The following is a 24,301-nucleotide window of genomic DNA, read 5'->3' as shown; positions in this document are numbered from 1 at the left end:
CAGTCTTTGCACTTGTCCAAAACACTCTGACCCATTTGGGGTAAACATGGCCACCGTTGCTGTGTGGAGCTATCTGCTGGGTGAGGCCGTGTGTCCCAGACAGTGACGCTCCGGGCAGTCTAGCCAGCCTGAGCCCGGCCTGGGGGAGAGCAGGCAGGACCCGGGCAAGGGGGCGCAGAACGGGGCATGCTTCTAGGAGCCTAATGAAGGTGGAGGTGAGACCACCTGAAAAAGGCAGAGCCTGTACAAGACAGCTTAAAATCTGCTGTAAGTCTGGCAGTTTCTCAGATAAGTTAAACATAGAGTTGCCACATGGCCAACCAATCCCAATCCTGAGGATTGAAAAAAATCTCCAAAAGAACTGAAAAGAGGTGTTCATGCAAAAACTTGTACGTGAATGTTCGTAACACAATAAACAAAAGGTGCAAACAACCCAAATGCCCACCAATAAATGCATGGATAAACAAAACGTGGCACAGCCACACAACAGAGTATTATTCAGCCATAAAAAGGAAGAGAGCACTCATATATGCCACGGCATGAATGGACCTTGAAAATGCTAAGTGAAAAAAGACGGACACAGAAGGTTACATATTGTATGATCCCATTTATATGAAATATCCGGAATAGACAAATCCAGAGAGACAGAACACAGACTAGTGGTTCTCAGGGCCCGGGGGTGGGACGGGGTGGGAGGTGACTGTATAATGGGTGCAGAGTCACCCTGTGGGGTGATGACAATGTCTGGGAACTGGATTGTGGTGACGGGCACAACACTGAGTGTGCTAAATGCCACTGAACTGTACACCTCAAGATGGCACACTCTGTGATGTGTATTCGATCAGTGTTTTCACTCTAGCCCAGGGAATAAGCTGGCCAGGCCCTGAGCAGGGCTGTCCTTTCTCCTCCCTTCCTCCCCCGCGTCCTGCCAGTCCACCACCGCTCGTGCCTCCGAGCAGAAAGGATAAACCGAATGAGCCCAAGTGTCAGCGCAATATAAATTACGGCAAGGGAAAAAAAAGAAACAACTTGATGCATGGCCGGGGATCTAAAAGAGGAATGTCCACCATTGTTTGTGATTATGGATCACATCACAATCTAATAGCAATTTTTATTTAATCAATAATTTCCATGCTGAACAGACAGCCCTGTTACAGAGAATCGACAAGCAGGTACTGATAGCGACAAGCCTCGTTATTAATCTTCCCTCTGCTGGCTTATCAGCCAAACTACTGTAAAGGCACCACCAAGATGGATTTTAGAGTCCACCTTTCTCCTCTTCCCCCTCCCTTTTCTTTCTTCCTCTCTCGGAACATTTCCTGTAACGTAGACTCTAAGTTTATTTGAGTAACCTAAGGCTCGAGTGGCACAAGACATAGCTCACATTAAGCAATTTCACAAATCAGTAGGACCTAGACCATTGCTCAGGGATAGCCATTACAGGCTAATAAATCATACTTTCTCTTTGAGTTGTCAATTGCCAAAAAGCTTTGTACAAGCGCTGGCATCTGTAATTCCGTAAACGCTTTTCATCTTGAAATAAGATGCTCTGGACTGATAACAAGAATAATCCCCTCTTGATCAAGAAAAAAAAAATCTGCATTTTACCAATTAAAGCTGCAGCCAGGAGCCAAATGGCTCAGTACTGAGATTCCAGTGAAGTTTATCTCTGCTAAACACAAGGAGGAACACAGGGAGGGCAGTGGCTTGACTACTTTATCTTGCAGAAGAAACCAGGCCAGGGGAAGGTATGAGAACTTGCCCTGCCCCCAGGAAAAGCCACCAGGAAAGACCTGCTCTTCATGAACCAGGGCACTCCTGCCTGCCCTCGGCACCTTCTTGGGACATGTCACATGAGTGGAAGCACAAGGTAGTGCCTCGTGAAACACCTAGTCTGTTTTTAGGTAGGCTGGAGAAAGCAGGAAGCAAATGAGACTAGACAGGGCAGGTTATGCTGGCCTGGGAGGTGGCCCACTCAAAACAATCCTGGGAATCTAACAGAAGCCAGCGAGTGCAGTTTTGCTTTGCTGATTGAGAAGACACTTTCAGAACTCAAGACTGTGTATTCGCAACTAGAAAATAAGGCACACCTTATTTAGCACAAAAGAATGAAAAAAATGGCAGGGCACGGTGGCTGACGCCCGTAATACTACCTCTCAGGGAGGCCGAGGCAGGTGGATCATTTGAGCTCAGGAGTTTGAAACCAGCCTGAGCAAGAGTGAGACCCCGTCTCTACTATAAATAGAAAGAAATTAATTGGCCAACCAATATATATAGAAAAAAGAAATTAGCAAGGCATGGTGGCGCATGCCTGTAGTCCCAGCTACTCAGGAGGCTGAGGCAGAAGGATTGCTTGAGCCCAGGAGTTTGAGGTTGCTGTGAGCTAGGCTGACGCCATGGCACTCACTCTAGCCTGGGCAACAAAGCGAGACTCTGTCAAAAAGAAAAGAAAAGAAAAGAAAAATGATGATAATCCCCCAAAAAGCATTACTAATTGGCCTTGAAAACTTGACTGGCACTGTAGTCATCTTCCCCAAGTTATCAAAGATAACTCTCCTAACAACCCTGATAAACCTAATTGAAAGAGAGAGAACAGTCCAGGCAAGATGGCTCACCCACCAGTAATCCTAGCACTTTGTGAGGCCCAGGCAGGAGGACTGCTTGAGGCCAGGAGTTGGAGGGCAGCCTGGGCAACAAGGCAAGACCCGTCTCTACAAAAAAATAGAAAAATTAGCTGGACATGGTGACACACGCCTGTACTCCTAGCTACTCAGAATGCTAAGGCAGGAGGATCACGTGAGCACAGGAGTTTGAGGTTACCATGAGCTATGACACCACTGTACTCTAGCCCGGGGACAGAGTGAGATCCTGTCTCAAAAATAAATAAAATAAAATGGAGAGAGATAACAGAATCTTAGGGCCCTTAGGTAAAGAGCCTGAGGTCACACAGCAGGAGACAGGGGTTCCACAAGCAAAACCACCTCCCAGGTGCTCTGCCAGCAACTCTGAAACTTCTGACTTCTCTCTGATCATCATCTGCAACAACCACATTAGCTGCCAAAACTGTAATTGTATATCTTCAAGCTACCATCCAAAGTTTTAAAAATTATTTTAAAAAATAATTTCCACTATTGCCCTACCCACCCTACTCTTGCCTTCTTCAATACATGGTACTTGCAACTTCTGGGGCTTTGCAAAGCTCAGCCCCAATGTCTCTAAAGCTCATGGTGGCTCAAGCCATTTCTCTCATCAAAAACATTTAATTCTCCTTACTCCATCTGCAATAAAAGTCAGACTTCTAGTCTAGACATCTCATCTCCCATGACACGGTGCTGCTCTACTCCATAATCTCATCTCCCACTAGCCTTCTGCCTCCCAGACACACTTTGGTTCTGCTCTAACTGCATTACTTACTACTTTTCAGCCAAAAAGCATGAAACGAATCCTTTTGTAATTATATTTCTAATTCAAAGACATGTCAAAAACTCAAACCTTTTATTATATTAGCCACAATCATAGATAAAATTATCTAATACCTTCTGCATCCATTAACTTCTTTCTGCTGTCTTCTCAACATAGAATCCCTAACACCCCCCTGCAATGGTCTTCCCTGTTTAAATCCACCTATTTATTGAAGACCATGTTCAAACCTAATCTCCAGGAGACCTTTCTGTCATACCTTCACCTTGTTTTCCCACTGCCCTGCTTGTACACGTATAGTACTCAGAAGAGCCTGCCCTGTGTGTTTCCCTTATGCAAAGAGATAGGCATAAGAGACATGTGTGTCAGATCTTATCCTCCCCCTCCTTTGACTGCAGCTCCCTAGGTCTTAAATGCAGGAGGCCTTTTTCTGCTAGACACTGTGCCTGCAATTTGTGTAGTGGCCACCAGGTGGTGGTGATGACCACTAGCAGCTAAGTAAGCACACAAGATCAATGGCCTACACAAGTCAGCCCACACAACCAAATCAATGGTCTACTTATTATTCTTTTTTCATTTTCATGTAAAATCACCTTAATCTCCCCACTCTTCAGTTAATTGGGTTTATTAGTACTATGTCCCAGGGATTCTGTTCTTCCTTATGTTTGAATAATGCTTTCCAGCTTATAAAGCACTTCCATTATAAGACCTGATTCTATCCTCACAAAGAACAAATTTAAAAACCCTGTGAGAAAAGTAGAAAGGATATTATTATCTCCACTTTACAGATGAGACACTGAGGATTGAAGGAGGTGCAGGTAGACTTCAAGTCAGAAACAGTTTTTGGCAGATGTAGAAATAAAAGACAGAGCTCCAACACGCTGTCCAGCATTCTATCCATTCCACACTCACTTATTATTACTATTATTATTACTATGTGAGAAGAAATAGCACCCAATCTGAAAGAATGCTTTTGCCTGCCATTGTCACTCTGTGGCAATACAGTGTGAGTGAGTTTCAAAGCTGATGGACCTGGGGTTCAATTCAAGGCTTGTTCTCCCCACAGACACGTCACGATTAATTCTTATTCTGGTAGCTGGGTGGGGTTGGGGTGGAGTTGGTGTAAGTTTAAGGCCTTGGCTTATGCATAGTCTCTTGAGGATATGCCACTTACAGTTCTCTTCTCTTCCTGACATTAATTGTTCTAGGGGGAAAAAATTCATCTGTGGTAGTCTCTGGCTAATCCCAGAGAAGCCTAAATGTCCCTGAATCTCAAAGAAGTCCTTGCATTAGAAAACTGCTTTCTGTTCCTAGAACTGTTTTATGTCAAAGCAGGAGCCCTTGCATTATTTCAGAAGTTGGGGTCTGAGTGACTTCCTTGGGTTACAACAGAAATATGATGGAGTTTATCCACCAAGAAATAAGGCTTGGCTGGTTACAGGCCTCATTGAGAACTGAGTGCCTAACCTTGGCAAATACGGTTTTTAAGTTAAGCTCTACCAGTTTACATACATGCACATACACACACACACGCACATACACACACACACACACACACACACTTAAATAGATTTTTGCTAGAGACATTTTAATGAGGTTAACTTTTCTTTTTAATGTTAACACTCTAACGTTCATTTAAGCAGGGAGAAACTTTTTCTTTAACCACAAATTTTTTTTTTCTTATCTTTCCCCCTTCCTCCACACTACAAAAGGAAAATTTAGGGCAGAACCGGGGGCAATTCTGTCCCCCAGGCGACATCTGACAAAATCTGGAGACATTTTTGGTTGGCACAATGCCATCTATTCGTTGTCCACAAGGTCAAGGATAAGGTTAAACATCTTACAACCCACAGGACAGAACCCCACCCCACCAACACAGAATGATCTGCCTCAGTGCACTTCAGTTGATGAACCTTGGTTTGGGGTAATCACCAAGGACAATTTCCAAAAGGATTTAGGACACCAGAACACACAAACAGGAAGATTCTGAATCTCAACACAGCCCACTGCAGAGCAAGGAGGAACCTACAGTCAAAGAATCCCAGAGATTTCTTTAGTTCTTCCCTTGTACTGCTGCATGAACTTGGGGCCTAGTGGACATCTTTATGTAATTATTCATTTCATGCTGACACATCAACCCAAACACTGCCTGAATAGCAACCTAACCCCTGTTTTTATAGGTGACATGCATGGACAGAGCTGCCTCTAAATACGTCCAAATTTTTTCTCTTTTATAAGGAAAATCGCTTTTTTTTTTTTTTTTGCTAATTCCCTCACTATTTTATGTGATAAATACTATCATTTTCCTTATTTCACAGATGTAGAAACTGAGGGTCGGAGGGGGAATGTGACATGTCTGCAGGGAGAGCACGCCTTGAACCCTGGGTCCATCAGCTTTGAAACTCACTCACACTGTACTGCCACAGATTGGGTGCTATTTTTTCTCAAATAATAGTAACAATAATGATAATAATCAGGCCTCATGGGTTGCCTGCCTGACTTGCTTTGACTCTAGTCATATTTCCTACCTCGTCCCTGAAGCCTTTTCCCATATCCCTCTTCAGAGCTTCTAGAAACTCAACTGCACATTATGGCTCCATTACGTCCCGCCCCATATTGTGCGCGCTATGCTTTTATGTGTCCTGACCTCCCCCTCCTAGGTAGACCGTCCAGTCCTTGAGGGTGTCAGTCCCATGCCCGCACACAGCTGGGGCTGCGGGCAGCACCCGGGCTCTGCACATCTCAGGAAGAGCCGCTGAGCAAACGGCTGGTCTGCTCCTCATGGCTCGTCCTCTTCCTAATCAACAGGAGCACACACTATGCCAGCAACACCCACTGCAGGCAGGTATACCTCAACTGAGGCACGCAGCCCAGCCAGAGCACTCATCGTCCCCCTCTGTGAACTGGGTGCAAACAGAACATTCCAGCAGACTGATCATTGGCATGATCCAGAATCTCACCTAAGATACATCTGAGAACCAATCAAAAAGCTTTCAGTAGGAAAACACTCCCCAAATGGCAGAAACAGTTACTCGGGTAAAGATTTTGATGAAATATTGCAGGGGCTGTATACACTGCCTCCTCCTAAACTCCACCTGGGGGCAGTCATCCCTAACTGACTGCACTGTCCCCTACCCCAGCCCAGCCCCAGCCTCCCTCCAAGGCTGAGCACAGCTCTCCAGGTGGCTGCTCGCTTGAAGTTGGCACCTGAGAGGAAACCTGTCGGCCATCCCTATGCTAAGGACCATCCAACTCCATCTAATTCAAATCCTTCACTTGCTTTGACTAAAACAGATTCAAGGAGGTGAAATATCTTGGCTGAGTCCTATTCCGCAGAGGCACTGGGGAACACCAGGGGGTCTCTCCTGGCTTCAGTCAAGTGTTTGTCCCCGTTTAGCGACAATTAACATAAAATAAGCCTGGAGGCTAACACACAGAAACCACAAAAACCAACAGTGCGCCACAGCATTCTCCTCCCCCACTCAGCCCTGCAACACACACACACATAAAACAATGAGCAGCAGACTGACCTCTTTCAGACCCTCTGTCTGTTTCTCATTAGGCCTACTGCATGTGATCTCTGCTTGGCCTTGGACGTTGGGGACAGCGTTTATTTTCACGGCTGTTTCACAGTATGATAAGTGAGAAAATAACATTCTAAAGGGTCAAATGGTTCCAAGGAGGTCATCCCAAGAGTCAGGGCAGAGATGGGGCTGCCACTCAGAAATCCAGCTGGGCCTGGGGGGGCTGTAGCGGGTGGGCCACATGCCCCTTATACACTTGGTCTGATCTCCCAAATGTCTCTTTATGGGAACAATTTCTGCAGGTGCAATTTAGTCAGCAACTTTAAAGAGAATGTGACCCCTAAGGCAAAATTGTCCAAGGATGGCTTTGAAGTTCGTAATTCTTAGTCTATATTTTACATGCCATGTTTCCAAATAATTAGAGTAACTAAATTAACTAGCAACTCTATGTAGGGAAAATAAGATCAAAATCTCCACTCATTCATTTTTAGGTTTTATGTGCACACAAAACTAATTTCTGTCTCCTATCTGAGACCCCTATCACATCTTAAACTCAATTTTCTCTTAGGTAAGGATACACAATGCAACTTTAGCAAAGGGATCAAAATTAGACGGAAAACATTTAAAATGCAAATTTAGGATCATGGTATTAATATGAAAATAATGTCTTCACATCCTAAATCTTCCTCACGTTTCTACGGATACATCAATTCTTCACAAATTAGATGTGCTTTCTTTATATCTAAATCTGTACGATATTAAAAAGAAAGCCTTTCATTTTCATGCCGCTGATGTACAGAATTTGTTTCCAAATGGCAGCAAAGGTGATTATAACTGTATTCTTCTGATAAAGGAAACTTCAGCCTGCTTTTAGAGATCAAAATTTGCAGCATATGAAAGCATTTAAAATCCAAGTAGGTGGTTAATCACTCTACAAAAAGGTGAATTTTTGACACAATGCTTAAGAGATACAAATGGAGGATTACAGAGACTTAAATGCCACCCAGTCGAAGCGGGACGCTAATATAAATACATCTCAAGTTCTCTGTGGCTCTGCCCCACAGGTAAAAGACCATGTGCCCTAGGATCATTGCCACAGGACTCTGCAGGTCATTCTGCTGGGGAATGGGCCAGGGAATACAACTGTTAAAAAAGAATTTGATTTTTTAAAGACCTTTGGGGGCAATATTCTATATGTGTTATTTCTTAGACAGAAATAGAGGGTTGGATTGTTGAAACTGAGGGCAAAAAGTTCCAGAGGCACAGTAAACAGGTGGACACGAGGTATGGTGACTATGCTATTTTTATTCTTTCTATCTCAGCATTGACATTTTCAAGCATAACTAGCCTCTCAGCAGTGATGATTCCACACTGAGATGAAAGATTCTTCCCATTTATTCCTTTTCCTTTTTCAAAAAAGCCTCTCCAAACAGCGGTAATATATACAATGTCATTCACAACGAGAGTGTGCAGGTTTTGGGGGACCTGAGACTAACTTGTGCTGCATGCTGTGCGTATTTCAGACGCCTCGACCATCAAAGAGCCAAAGATGGAACTTACTTCTAGGACAAGATTAAAACAAGAGGGAGAAGGCTCTTGGTAAGGATGGAAAGCATCCCTCTTCCATGGGAGAAGCCAGAATGAGTTGTTTTACATAACAACACAAGCTAAATCCATTAACATAAGCAAAAGCAAAAGCAAATCACACTTTGAGAACTGACATTCTACAACTTTCAGAAACACATTTAAATGTAACATTCATGTCCTTTGTAATAAATGCACAACGAAAAGAGGTTTGGTTAATTTAAAATCGAAGGAAAAATGTGCACTTTCAACTTATTTTGCGATGTTAGAATATGTGCCTTTCAGATTTCAATGGAAGAGGAAAAACTTGCAACCTGACAAATCAATAATAAATTCAGTCTTAATCAAATGTACTTGAAATTCATTTTTATTCTATGTACCCCTCCTGCTTTCTTGTTCCCTTCTATTTTAACTGACACCAAAAAAGGGACAAAGTACAGTAAAAACCGGTTAAGCAAAATACGCAGGTATCTTCTTAGCTTCAGGTCATAGAAGTAAATTTATGGCAAAGTTAATACTAGCTTGAGAGTAACTACGCCCAATTATTATCTTGCAGGGAAGAGAAATTAATTAAACATCCCAGTGATAAAGACCCCAGCAGCCACCTCGAATAAACACATAATTGGAGAAGGAGAGGAGCTTGAAATAAAGGAGAAGAGAAAGGAAAGGCAATATTTAGCCCATCTGTTCGGACAGTAATGGACGAGGTAATCTTTTCAAGAGTACATGGAGTGCATTACACTGGAAATGAGACTACCTGGCGGGCAAAGTCAGCCGAGTTCCTAATTCTCCTCTTCAACTTTGTGATTTGCTAATGTGAAACACATGTCTCCCTTCTGCACCAAGTTCAAATAACTCCGGAATTCCAACCGTGCATCTCAGCGACTGAACCAGAACAAGGGGAGAACTTGTCAGGATTTAAGAGCTTTCAGCAAAGCCCTTCAATTGCAGCCAGCACCCTATTCCCCGGAAGGATATCAATTATAGATAGTGACTTGCTTTAGCAGGCAGTCGGGACTGTCAGACACTAGATAGACAACCATGAAGAATCATGAATCTTTCTATTAACTGTAAGAGGGGGAAAAGAATGGGTCACGGCTATAAATAAGGCAGAGCATCAGAATGGTTTAACACCTTGCCTCTTGGTTGTATGTGGCATGAAAATTCAACTAATTCACAAAATGTCCTCTGGCCAACAAAAGTCACAGGAATGGAAACTGTTAATGCTTCCCTCTGCCCCCCAAAATGTGGTTTTGCAACTGCTATTTATTCCACCTGCCACCGAAGTAATTAAGTGGACTTAAAGTAGCTATTCCTTCAATCGACAAAATATAAAGCACCTATTCCAGACCAGGCCACCGCAAATGCTAACAGTCACACCCATGAGTACAAAAGTACCCGTATGTCACGCAATGTAAAATCAATTTAAACACACAGATTTGGAATTTCCACATTTCAGACAATAAGGAAAAAGGTGGAAAATAAGTGATATAAACTAGTGTCTTTATTTATATTGTTGTAAATTATAATTTTTAATTCACTTAATTAAGTTTACTTACTCACAGAATTTGTCTCAGACTAAAATTAATATCATAAAGGTAACACATTGCATTTTCTTCTAATCTTGACATGAATTTCTTCTAACTAATTTGGAATAAAAAAATCCTACTGTATATGTGTGCATTCATATTTTTTAAAGATAGTTTCCATAGAGCAGACAATATGGTGCTTATTTAGTCGCTGGCTTAAGCAGGTTTCCCTTTACTCTCTCTTTTAAAATATCAGTATATTTTAAAAGGTCTCTCTTTTAAAATATCATTAGAGACCTTCGGCCACTGAGATTAAATTCAAATACCTGCAATTTCACCATCTTTTAAAAGTATCGAGGAGGTAAAGGGGTTAAGTTACTACCACACCCCCAAAAATGTCATGGCAAAGCTGGCCTCTTATAAGGAAGGCAGTTCATTTTAAAATGTTGATTCAGAATATGCTCCTACATCATTCCTCATTTGATAATGCTTGCACCAGCTAGCCAGCTCTCCTTGTAAATGACGATGACTTATCCTCCAAAAAGGCATTGTGAGACTGTATCATTCCTCAGAGAGTATTTTTAAAAGTGAGCAGCATTACCAACATCTTTTCTACGATGGCAGCTTTTACACAAATAATTCTTTTTGTGTATGTTGTTCACTCATTATATCACTGAGGCTATTCATAGCACATGCTACTCTTTGGGAATATTTCCCCATATTAAAAGAAAAATTCCAAACTTTTTTTTTCCCTCCTGAGTATTACAATGTCTTTGTGGTTTCCATTAAGACAATCAGCAAGAATAAAGGGCCATTAAGTCAGGCTTGGCTTAAAAATAACACTTGCAACAAATTAAAGAGAAAGAATCAAATTAAGTTCATGGAAAAATCTGGAAATATACCTTAATTAAAAACATTTGACTTTCCAGTTTTTTGCTGTGCTCATAAATCTATAATTCTTCCTCTAAAATTACAAGGAGACATGATTAAAAAAAGAAACAGGGTGGGGGGAGGACTCTGCTGATGTCACGTTAAGTCCTCAAAACATTCTGCATATAACAATCTCAAAGCCTAGCAAACTGTATGTTTAACACCACAATATAACTGTGTGTACGTGTGGTGTGTATTACATAGGACGGGCTGAGTGGCGGAAGACACACTTCAAAAACTCATGCAGCCTATGACACAAGGGATATGAGAGTGACTTTATAATTTTAGTGGTTTAAATGCAACAGAAAATACAGATCATCCAAAAATACAAAATTACTGTAAAAGAAAATAGAGTGGATAATGAAAGAGAGAGAGAGAGAGGGAAAGGGGAAGAGTTCTAGGGAGTGGAAGAGAAGGAGGCAGTCCCAGCAAACACTTCTCTGTCAGATTTTCCATCCTATTAGAAGCTTAAGAAACTGCCAAAGTTAGCAAACCACCCTTAACGCCTCCACAGGCCCCTATGTTTCTGCCCAGAATTTGTAGGACCTGTATCTTTTTGATTCTTGATTCTATGTGAATGCCCTTTCCTGTTCCCATCTGCCAGGGAAGCTCCACTGGCCTTGGAGAAGGCGCCAGGTACAGCGAGCACTGGTGACACCGGTGACTCACAGAGGTGCGAGGGTTGGGGGTTGTGTGTGCACCACACTATTTAGAATGATGCACAGGAGGGTCATTAAAACACTTCTGAACCTGGTGTGGTAAGAGAAGGGGTGGTTCTCGATCTGACCACACTGCAGTTTTAAAAAACACACATCATTAAACACATTTAAAACCACATATAACTTTTTCCATGACAAGACTAACCCCACAAGGGCTGGCCTCAAGTCAAGGAGTTGTGCGAGCCGCCTTCACACAGAGCGCTAATGGCTGTGTAAAATCACACGGGAGAGTCCTCAGGCCTCAAGGGATCGGGAGAGGAAAACAGGAATTCCCCCCACCCTGAAAATTTTTTCTATTGTTACTGGGTCTGGGAAGGGGAATCAAACTTGGTTAAAAGGTTAATAATAATTCATGTCCAGCTTACTATTACTCAATAACCATCAAAGTGCTAACTCAAAATAGTGTTTTCTGGCTTACGGGATCAGAGTCATTACACTCTCTATTGAAGACTTTATTGAATTTTACACTAAGCTTTAGCTGACTGAACAGGTCAAGCACTGTGGCTCGGAGTTTTTCTTTATTCTCGGGAAGTCATAAAGCCCTCTCCAGTTCGCAGTGCTGCCAGCTAAGAAACTTGACTCAGCGCGGGGTCAGAGAAGCTGACCTCCGCAGAAGGGGTCACGGAGTCGCAACGCCAAGTCCCTGCCCACCCTCTACTCACATGCACAAGCTGCTCCTGGGTGTCGAACTCCCTGGTGCAGCCTTCCCAGTGGCAGTTGGTCTCATAGATGACTTCCGGCTCCTGTTTGCTTTCATCTTTGTCCCCTTCCTCCTTGACTAGGGTTGTCCCTTCGGGCTGTTCCTGAAAGGCAGAGGATAGGGGGAAGGGAGCAGAGAGGGAGAAAGAATCAGACTCAATGGGAGGGAGGAAGAGAAAGTAAAAACCTGCTTTAGACTTTTCTTCCTCCTAATGCAATGTTTCAATGAAAATAAAATAGAGCTCAGGTCTACCAGCTGGATTTGGGGCACGAAAGAAGTCAAACACATGAAATCGTTTCTGTGCATTTTCTCAGATTTCCCACATATATCTGAGAATTTTAGCTTATGATTCAAGACAACAGCCCAAGTCATAATGAGGAGGAAAAGCTGAGGCAAAACTTTGCTGCCCTGAAAATAAACTCCAATGTCAGCTAAAAAACCACCAAAACACACAAACACAAGACAAAACCCAGAAGAGAAGCAACTGAATTAGGTCTTTCCCCAAAGTCCGGTCCTTCTATTTTGTTTAGTTGTTTTAATTCTTTTCAGTATATCCATTTGTTTATTCTTAAATTTTGCAATCTAGGAAAATGGCTTACTTGTACTTCTATTTTCCCTGCTGTTGGTGACTGTGAGGCTCTTTGTGGATTTTATAGGGATAATGCCCTCTGACCTCCAAGGCCCAAAACCTCCCACAGCACCTAAACCTCTCTAGTCTGCTATAGCAGCTTTACAGCAATGCAAATACAAAGAATTTCCAGAATTCTGGGAGATAATTAGGTGTGTAGATTCAGGTTCCAATCTGGAGCTAAAAACTGCATATCAGTACTGAAGCAAGGTTGTTGTCTAGCAAAATGCAAGACGAAAGGATCCATTTCAGAACCCAAGACACCAATTTATTCATCCTCCAAGTTCTTGGTGAAAAGGAAGTTCAGGCTAAAGCAGTCTGATGACAGCACTGAGTTCCTCTTGTCAAGCACGAGAGCCCCATGAGATGTGTTATGCGCGTAACCTACACAGTATTAAACCGAGGCCCAGAGACTTTCTATGACTAGAAGTAGAGTCCAGATTGAAATTTCTAAACTCCTCCTTTCAGGATTTTGGGAGGACCAGGATCTAGCCTTAGGTTAGATTAGTTGTGCTTTGATCCTTTCTGGTTCTCCAGGCTCTCCTGGCAAGTAGGAAGTAGCAAAATAAGAGAAAATAAGGACATAGTCAGTGCATGGAACAATACCAGCTCTGCCCCAGCTCAGGCTTGGGGCCAGGAGCTCAGGAATTCAGGTCCAAGATCAAGGATGAGTACTAAATCCTGGGCACATCAAATTAATCCAACTGTTTACACTATGAACTACAGCTGCCTACACTCCTAAGTTGCCTAAACTATCAAGAAGGTATGCTCCACGCGGCTTTCTGCATTGGAGGTATTTGCTTCTGAGCTACAGAAGCTAGCCTATCAGATGACCAGATTTGGCCTTTTACCAAACGTGTTCAGTACAGTCAAGGCCACGAATGCAGTGGACAGGGCGATTCTGTGAAAAGACACCAGGTCTAGGGAGGGAGGAGGGAGCTGCCCTGCACGGTCTGGGTGTCCTACCTGCTGTCCCCGAGCCCCTGGGCTGGGAAGGTCTTCATCAGGTTTGATCTTAGACCGCTTGTTGTGCATGGGGTCACCGGTGCTGCTCACCGCAGACTCACTCGTGGGCTTGTTCTGCTGGTTGCATTTGCAGGGCCAGAGACAAAAGTCAGGTTTTGATCAATGAGTGGTATCAGGATTAAAACCTGTGACTTGAGACAAGCAGGCTTACTGGGCACCAAAGCAACGGTTCTGACAACACTCCGATCCCATGGTGCATGGTAGTACGGTTCAGATAATGTGTTCAAAACTGAAAAATACATTCATGAGGCAGCTCTTCCTCTTTAACTCTTGAGTATAGACTCCCAGGGCTTTTAAAAGCTAAACAGAGCTGGGGCCCTAGGCTCTAATGAGCTCCAACAGTGTATCTGAAAAGAACAAAGTTGTGAGCTGGGTAGGAAATCAACATGAACCATTTGTGAACTTCTTTAATTAGAGCATCCAGAGTCTCCTCCAAACAATATCAGTGTGGCAGGAAGAACAGAGGGCAGAGCATAGTTTTATTCTTAAAGTATCACAGGATGCTGAGCAGCAACTGCGGTTGAAGCAGAGGGAGCAGACAGTGACCAAAGGAGAACAATGCATCCATTCACAAGCTGCATCTACACGGGTGTGGGTTGCAGACGGCACCAGGGCGGAGTGAAGCCGTATCAAGAGGCCTGCTTTTAAACACCCGAGAAAACGACTCTGGTGGAAGGAGCTATTGTTTAATGAGGAGGATCTACACAACACGCTCACCAAGACTGAAGAACAGTCCCCAGGGCTAAGAAGACAGGGTGCCGGTGAGCAAGCCACGAGAGCACCAAGGCACCAGCACGGTGGCATGGCCCTCCTCTGCTCACCAGCATGGGTCGGCTCATCCACCCGTCCCTCTCACCTGTGAGGACTCGGAAGGGCCGGAGCTGACCTGGACGGGGTTCAGAACCGTAGGGATCCCTGGAATAGGCCTCTGTGTTGGAAAAGTTGGGGCAGGATGGATGAGTGGGGGGCTGTGTCCAAAGGCTGAGCCCAGGCTTTGCTGTCGGCTCAGGATCTGCTGATGCATGTGGAGGGAGACGGGCGCGGAAGGGTAGGTGAAGCTCAAGGCAGGGCTGCGTGTGGGGAGATAAAAGAGAGAGAGAGAGAGGCCATCACTTAATGAGACCTGCAGCTTTCTAGCCATAATTTTACCATCAAAATCATACATATAAATTAGCCAGTTTGTCCATTTACTTTTTCAGTGTGCAAGCCATTCATCAAAAAACACAATGATTTAATGCCCTCCCACCCTTTCCTTTGGGTGTCTGTTTAAATGAGACAGTAGAAAGGATTATTGCCAAACATCTTGAAAACGTCCAGGATCAAGACGACCACAGAGACAAGACACGCATGTGCCTGTGCACATACACGTGGACCTAAAACAAGATTCTGCAAAACGGAAATAAAAGGCATCAGCTCAATAATAACTATTTATTGCAATAACAAACTTTATATAAAAAAGAGAATGGGTGACTACATGCTTTATAGTACTTTTATTGGCTCTTAGCTCCGTGTGTTCTTGTGCATGGAGCAATTCCTTTAATCTTAGCTCACACCGCGTGCTTTCATATGTCTCCAGATCTTATTACAAGAGGAAAGAAAATCAATTGGTTAAATGTGTTTTGAACACCATGCTTGTCATATCACTCATTTGTTTGTAAAGATGGAAAGCTTGGTTCATCCAGAATGCCACCTAAAGAATTTCCATCAGTGCCGTCTGGTTACAGAAGCTGATGGATTAACCTCTCCCCACTGAAATCGGTGATCAATAGGCTTCGATAGAGGAGTATTCCAACGGGAGAGCGCAGCTCCCTCTTCCAGCTAAACAGCATTAAATGTCTATTACAGCCCATTATGCATGCTAATGCCTGTCACTGCTTTATTACGCCACACTATTTCCCAGGCTACAGTAAGTCCGGAGGAAGCGGGTGATATTACCTAAAGATTTCCGGACTGGTAGGCAATGCCAAATTGCTCTTTGTGCCAGCATAGTTCAAGAATCAAATCCTCTTTGAAAGAATGAAGTGCTCTTGAGGAATTTGCCAATGGCTTAAAAATGCATGAAAAACTAATAATTGCATTCATAGCAATTTCTTTTTAAAAAAATAATCAGTGAAATCAATATATATATATATATATATATATATATATATATATATATATGCATGTATTTCCCCCATCCTACTGTGTAATACCCAGAAAGAATCAGGGGTTCTTGTAATGTCAAAGTTAGAACTCATGCAAATTTCCAATCTGGTGGGTTAATTACTATGGCTGTTAAGCACATTAACGGAGAATAAAATAATTACAATAACAAAATTCAAACCATTTCAACAACTTTAAGTAATAATTCCAAAGATACCACTCTGTTCATTAATGTGACTCTACGTTTTGCCTATTTGACTACAATCTGTAACCGGCAGCTTCAATGGGATTACATTACTATTATTCCTACAGAGAACCTTCCATTACAATAGCTTGCCCATTTAAGACTGAATATCATTAAGAATACCCTAGGAGAATTTCACCAGGCTTTGAGGAACTCTCTTTTCATTCTATATTGTATTTCTTTAATAAAGGCAAGCAGAAACGTGGTGAAAACAGTCATTGTTCACAGTAAGTTAGGGAGAAATCAGTAATAATATTCCGTTTCTGCAGCGCTATGGTTTCTGCCAGTGTTTCCGAAAGCAACCATGAGTGATTACAGCAGGACTTAGCTAAGGTAGCTGTGTGGATGATTGATAGGGCATTAATCAAAAGATGCATATCTGCCTCAGAATTTGTTCACAAGCTTTCTTCTAATAGCTGATTTCATGTTCACTGAGCTCTATGCCAGTTTGTCCAATTTATTTCTCAGTGTACAAGCCATTCATCAAAAAACACAATGATTTAACGACCCCCCTTCCTTTGGGTGAATGGGTATTACTAAGTGTAACTACCTCATTCTATTCATTAAATAAACAAAACCCATTTCACATATAATTACAACGTCACACAGACTTTGCATGTCCCTCCACACACTTTTCAAGAGTTCCAGGAGCCTGAACTCTCCGGCGGGGATGGGGAGAAGGCCCCAATGGTCATTCACACTTCTAAGTCTGGGAGGCGCAATATTCTGGGGTTTAAAAAAGTCAGTGCCTAATTAAAAATCAGGACCATTAAAAAAAAAAAAAAAACATTTCACAAGGCAAAAAAATGCCCTTGGTTTTCTATATAGGTAATTCACAAACATTAATAGCTGGACAGGGTAGGTACATTTCTTAAATGATGTAGGAAGACAAAAATGACACTCCATATTTCCACAATTTCTTAGGTCCAGGTTCCTCCCTGTCCTTGGGGTGCATGGGTAGGGGTTGTGAAGGCTTTCAACACATTTTGCTCACATTCCCGTTTGGGGCTGCCACTTTTTTGCTGGTAAAACCAGCAATAAATAAACGCTCTATAAAATTCACATCAACTACCAAACTGCAAGAGCCATGAGAGAACACAGAATGCACACGTGATCTTCAGCCTTCACGGCTTATTCGTAACGGGCCAGCAACAGAAACACTCTCTTCTCTGCCTGCAAAGACCTGGGCAAGGGTGTGATAATGGAGGCCTTTTTTGCACCCAGAAGAGCTGTCCCTCGGCCCTCAGCCCTTCTGCTGCTGCTGGCTCCTGCCAGGTGCCCTAGGTAGGAAGGCCGCCCTGCTCCAGATCACAAAGCCCATTTAGAACGTAATGGCAGGAGTAGAAAGTTCTTGGCTCTCTCCCAGCAAGCAGTTAATGGATTTGGGAGTAAAGGGCCCTCTGCTCTCAGAGAGCTGGCGCAGAATTCTCAGAGTGAGGATGGGAGATGACCAGGCACTGCGTGTGGGATGTCCAGAATGACACACAGGATGCCCTTTCTACTAAAACGATGCCTCCCACGTGCAAGATCAACGTACGAAAGATCCCACTGAGGACTTCCCTTGGGAAATAAGGACACCCAAGCCACCACCGCCTCCTAGTCTCTAAGTCTAAGCAGGGAGGGCAGCAGAGGGGGACTCCTGCATCCTAAGAAGCGTCTGGCTCGTGGCACAGCATGAGTCCCTCTGCAAGTCAGTGCTTGCTATGTCCCCTGCCTGGAGCCTCTGGCTTCCAGAACTCAGCGTGCTGCTTCCTTTCTGTCATTCAGGTTCCGGCTGAAGCATCTCCTCCTCAGAGAGCCCTTCTTAGACCAAGGCTCCCCCATCAAAACCAGTCCCTCTGCACCTCCTTGCCCAGTCATTCTCTACTGCCCAGTCTAACTCTCTTCTCAAGGCAGCACACAGTGCTCTCTCAAAAATTACATTCTCTCTCTCCTTCTAGGAGGCCAAGTGAGCTGGCACACAGTAGGCACTTAATACTGACTCAGTGAGTGACTGAAACCCTTCCTCAGTGTATTGGTTTCCTGTGACAAATGACCACAAACTTAGTGGCTCAAAACCACACACACTGTTTTTTTTTTATGTTATAGTTCTGAAAGTCAGAGTCTAAAACGGGCTGGCAGGTTGTATTTTTCTGGAAGCTCCAGGTTCTCTGCCTCTTCCATCTTCCAGGGCTGCCAGCATTCCTTGGCTAGGGCCCCTGCATCACTCCAGCCACCTCCTCTGACTCTAATTCTGACCCTCCTGCCTCCTCCTATAAAGACCCTTGAGATTATATTATGGCCACTAGGATAATCTCATCTCAAGATCTTTTGTTTAATCAAATCTGCAAAATCCTTTTTGGCTCGGAAGGTAAAGTAGTCACAGGTCCCAGGGATTAGGACTGAACATTTTGGAGAGCCATTATTCTGGTCTGCCACATTCAGAACAGCCACCTCAAAGAAAAATATGTTTCTTCTGAAAACTACAATTTGACCACATGTCTGTAAAACAGTATTCATAACCCAAGCCAGTGGCTGGATTCTCTTCTTTCTATAGCACTGCAGCGGCCCAGGACAGACTTCTGATTAAGATCAGAATTAAATTCTACTTTTAGAGGCCCTAAGCAAAACTTCCTAAATAGTTCATGTATTCAATCCACTATTTCCTAGAAATATAAAGTATTAACATTGTCAAAAATTATAAAAAATCTGTTCTGTCTTCTCTAAAGAAGGACCATCTACAGTCTAACCCTCGGAAGCCGAGCTATCCTACCTCAAGGCCTCCCGTTCCCGTTTCTTCTTTCCTATCTATGAGCCAATGAAGACGTTAATTTTATATTCTGATTCTGCATCTTCTTCATTCAACAATAAATAAAGTATTATTTTTTAAAAAATTCACAGCTTTCACTTCATTTCTAAATAACTACATGAAAGATAGGGTAATTTAAAATAACAACAAGGCCGGGCGCGGTGGCTCACGCCTGTAATCCTAGCACTCTGGGAGGCCGAGGCGGGCGGATTGCTCGAGGTCAGGAGTTCAAAACCAGCCTGAGCGAGACCCCGTCTCTACCATAAAAATAGAAAGAAATTAATTGGCCAACTAATATATATAATATAAAAATCAGCCGGGCATGGTGGCGCATGCCTGTAGTCTCAGCTACTCGGGAGGCTGAGGCAGGAGGATCGCTTGAGCCCAGGAGTTTGAGGTTGCTGTGAGCTAAGCTGACATCACGGCACTCACTCTAGCCTAGGCAAGAAAGCGAGACTCTGTCTCAAAAAATAAAATAAAATAAAATAAAATAAAATAAAATAAAATAAAATAAAATAAAATAAAATAAAATAAAATAAAATAAAATAAAATAAAATAAAATAAAATAAAATAAAATAAAATAAAATAAAATAAAATAAAATAAAAACATTTATAAAAATGTGACTTCTACCTGCTAATCTACATTTAGTCAATAAGATCAGTAGAAAGAAAGTGTTCGATGGCCTGGGTCTTCCAAGCAGTGGCTGACTCAGTCACAGGCCTCCTGAGACATGGTCTACAAGTGTAATGGAGGGAAAAAAAAGAGTATCAAGGTCATAAAACAGTCCTTGCGGGGCGGCTAATCCGTGAACTGTATTCCAAATACTCCACCCCAGATGTGGTTTGCAACAGGGTTTGGAGGCGCTTCTAGAGACCAGTGTTCCTCACAACATGCTTTGAGAAACACTCTTCTAGGATGACAGTTAATGACAATTAACTTCTAGGATGAAGTTAATTGAAATGTTAACCTGCCCTTCATTTTACTAAAGAGCAGAAAAGGAGAAAGATGTGGAGTTTACACTAGAGTAGATTCATGGCGACTGTGTTGTTTATTGCAAGGGGCGCTCCACTGGATGTGGTAATCCCAGCGCAGAGCTCTGAGCCTGTCTAAACAAGGAGAGCCGCTCACGGTCAGTGCTACCTTCATGCCCAGCGCCCAGCCGAGTTAAAAGTGAGCGACACACTGCTGTCTGAGTGAAAACCAGTTCTTCTATTTTCCAAAGATTTAAACAAAATTCCCAAATTCTTTAAGTTTTGTCAACATTCTTTTACAAACTGATCCAATTTGGCAAACTGGGCCTTATTTCTTAATATTTCAGTGAATAGCACAGTAACACCTCCCTTTCAAAGTCTCCTGTCTGGGAATCTTAACAACTATCCCCAACTGAGCCAAACTGGGGGTGTGGATAGAAAGGAAAAATGTGAAGCAACTAAAATAAATGTTATAAAGTCCACACACTGCATGGCATTCGCTCACTCAACACGTTAACTGAGTATTTTCTACATATCCTATTTGTATCTCCTAATAAAAATTATTCGTAACCAGAAAGTTACATATTTAAAGTTACATATGTAATCAAAACATAAAACTTTGGAATGCATAATCATGTCTGACTTTCACAACAAACATTATTTTTTCACACCAAGAAAGTGATGTGAGTCAACATTTGTACAGAAACACTTGTGACCCGTTTGTAAATCAAATTTATATTTAGTTCCTGGAATGATCTTTAAGTGGTGACACTACCAAGTTCATACGGCAGAAAAATCAATCAGTAAACATTTATTCAACCCTATGATAGATGTAGGCTTTTCAGAGTCATTAATATTCAAGTAAATCAAATTGATAGAACACAATTAAAATAGCATAGGAGAAGAATTGATAATGTGTTTCAAAAACATTCCAGAAATTCTATACACAGTAGAGAATAAGAGAGTGGGGGGCAGCCTGGAGTCCTTCATAACAGTACAATAAATGAAGCACTAAAATTTGGCTTGCTGCAGCCCTCTCTACTGGAAGGGTAAATAAGAGCTGACTACCATATTCAAGACATTTGTACCTAAAAGATGAAGGAAAGAGTCTAGGAAAAATAAGATGTCGGAGAGGCTATTTTACCCAACAACTGCACAGTAAAAGGTAAAAGCCACTATTTTTTGTTTAATGATTTCAACCCACAGGACATTTTAACCCTTCCCTAAAATAACAGTCTTCCCTTAGAGCTGCCATGGAATGAATATCTCACTTCCACATGATCGCAGTGCCAGGGTTTTAGTCCCCCTGCATAATGTAGGTGGGGAAAGGGCCAGGGTAGACGTGGGGAATAGAGCAGAGAACTAAACCAAGTAGAGCCCTGGCGTGGGTGGGAAGCCCACTCAAATCGCAATACGTAGCACCTTTGGATTTGGGGGAACTGTCTTATTTCAAATATAAAATCAACTCTGTCTCCCGGCCACCTATAAACACTTTTTACTATTGCCTCGATTGCTAAATTTCATTCAGGTTTGAATTTCTAAAATACTCTTAAAAGATTTAAACTTGTGTGATTCCATTAGGATGCATTACTCTAGGTCAGGGCACTGGGATTAAGAAACTTCATGCCACAATAAACCCGTCTGCTACAGGCTGGAGAATGCAATGAGGATATTTACTTTCCGGTATTCCATCTCTCTTAACCCTTTCAGGAAACCATTGTTGGAGGGAACCTCAGGCAACAGGCCCCACAATGTCAGAAACTGACTTCAAGAAAAGAGAGAGAGGCACTAGAATGAAAACCAAACTTCCTGGCTACTTTGTGGCTGCGGTACTAACAAGGTTATCTACTCTCTGGTTACAGCTGTGGAATTTACTGCACGACAGCTGCCATTCAAATAACCTTTCCCCCCCCCAGTTTTGCAGAGAACAGTCCAAATGCTGTCATTATTTGTGTATGTGTGGGTATAGAGACATACATGCACACATGTGCTTCTCTTTGAGAGGAAAAAAATAAAGCTTCCACTTCCATCTATAAAAGTTCCTAGGGCAAGTTTATTGGAAAATGCAGCCCAGGCTCAGAAATAAAGAGCACGCAAATAAAGACCCACATGCTTTTTCAACACTTACGTCCAGGCACACACACTCTGAAAAATGCTTTGGAGAAAAAGACATTAGGCTTTATATTATGAAAGCGATCTACAAAACTAAAAAGCTACTGGCCATTACACAGCCCAATAGATAAGACCTCCACAAACACGAACAGCAGTGACAACTGAGATGTGGCTGGAAGTGCAGCCCTGAATCATGTCTGCACCCAAATCATGTAACTGGTCAGCCATGTACATATGGTTAGAAAAATCACATGTTAATAGAAGCATAGTCAATTTCTTCAGATCATCAGATATTATTTCTCTATTATAAAGAGCAGTTCCCACCAATGCTTTTAGCCATGCCTCCCATTTGAGGATTTCTAAGACATAAAGAAGTATGTTCTGGTGAAGTTCAGAGTCAGAACAACCATTCTGAATTCATGGTTCTGTCACATAAGTAGCTGAGTGTCCTTGATTCAGCCCACTAACCTCTCTGAGCATCAGTTTCCTCATCTGTAAGATTAACCGGCCTCACTGGGAGCCTCCAAGGCTTCCTATAGGTCTTAGATCACTGGTCCAAGACACTGTGCTATAACCTGGCCCCTGCCCCATGTCGCCAACCTTGTGCCTGGGCTGACCTGCCCCTTGTTTACTGTCCTTGATGCCCTGGTCAGCATGACAGTTTCTCAAACGCCCTACACGTCCCATTCTCAGGGCCTTCACCTGCTCAACCCTCTTAGAAAGCTGGAGAAAGCTCTTCCCCTGGTGGTCTGTCATCCTCCTACAGGTCTCTGGCCAGCCCACCTGCTATTCCTTCCTAATATCTGGGACATGTTCTATATAGCACCAGCGAGAATCCTTGCAAGTTCCTTTGCTCGCTCATTCATTTGTTGATTCATTCATTCATTCATATCTGCTTTCAGGCTTTGCTCTTCTGTGGGTATTGAAGGTCAGGGTCATTCTGGTAGCCCCCACACCTAGCACAGTGACTAGCACACAATTAACCTCAGCTAAATATCTGGGGAATGACTAACTGATTAAATGAAATGCCATATAAAACCAATTACCACATCAGGAAGTGCATGAGAACTCTCTTTTTAAGGCAGTATGAATTACTTCCACTGATAATGAGGGAAGAGAAGTTTGTCCCATAATTTTCAGAATCAGAGAGTTTTAAAGACACTGGTAATCTGGCGCATATGTATTCTTCAATGTTTCTCAGTTCATTGCTGTGATGTTTCTATGACATGAACAAGGTGCTTACTCAGCACAGAGCCAAGGAGCCGTGGAGGCTGCGCTGGTTTCTGCCCTGCCTTAGGCAGCATGGGTGGACCTGCAAGATATATCCTCCCCCCGGGAGTCCTGCTGACAGGAGAGGGCTGATGATGCACGAAAACACAACTTGCTCTCTGGTCATCTTGTTGGCAACATAAAAACCTGCACTGACCTGTGAGGCTGGAGATCTATGCACCCCATTCAGAGGGTGATGTGGAATATGGAAATGTCATTTTCACTGAGGCATCTTTCCTGGCCATGCCAGACCTAACACTACTGAGGATATGAAACTATCTTCATTTTAGCCATTAAAATCAAAAGGGAGACAGTTATACCTGGTGGGTTAGAAATGAGTGGGTTATCCATTTTTTTCATTCTTTTTACATTTGCTGGAAGACCATAGGAAGATGAGAGTCATTTTAAACACCATCTCTTCCAACGGGCTTCTGTGAATCAATACTTGTTTTATATGGTGTTTTCTTAGCAGTCTGAATTATTAAGGAAATATATAAGCACAAGAACCATACACAAACCTAAGCTAGACATTTGATTTTTAACCCTTTATTTTATATCTATCCCTCTGTCTCTACCTCTACATACCTGTTAATCTGTAGGTATGCAATACAACATTAATATAGACTGTAACTTTCAGAAAACTAGAATTATTCATCTACCATGTAGAAACTTCCTTTAGTAAAGGGGTAATTAGCATTCTAATTACTGATGAAA

General features: G+C 42.7%; 1 protein-coding gene across 2 annotated transcripts in view; it reads right to left on the bottom strand.

Annotated features, from left to right (window-relative positions):
* The window catches only part of GLI3 (GLI family zinc finger 3), a 268,725-nt gene that overhangs the window by 50,804 nt on the left and 193,620 nt on the right, over positions 1 to 24,301 (bottom strand). Inside the window, exons 8-10 of one of the 2 annotated variants that reach the window (XM_012740961.3) lie at positions 14,917 to 15,130; positions 14,001 to 14,117; positions 12,369 to 12,509 (exon numbers count right to left, since the gene is read on the bottom strand). In XM_012740961.3, the coding sequence (XP_012596415.2) occupies positions 12,369 to 12,509; positions 14,001 to 14,117; positions 14,917 to 15,130 (472 nt within the window). The remainder of the gene's footprint in view (positions 1 to 12,368; positions 12,510 to 14,000; positions 14,118 to 14,916; positions 15,131 to 24,301) is intronic. The other variant, XM_012740966.2, reaches the window with a different exon arrangement.

This window comes from Microcebus murinus, chromosome 9 (genome assembly GCF_040939455.1).
Source record: "Microcebus murinus isolate Inina chromosome 9, M.murinus_Inina_mat1.0, whole genome shotgun sequence".
NCBI classification, from domain to species: Eukaryota; Metazoa; Chordata; class Mammalia; order Primates; family Cheirogaleidae; genus Microcebus; species Microcebus murinus.
This window is presented reverse-complemented; position numbering and strand designations above follow the sequence as displayed.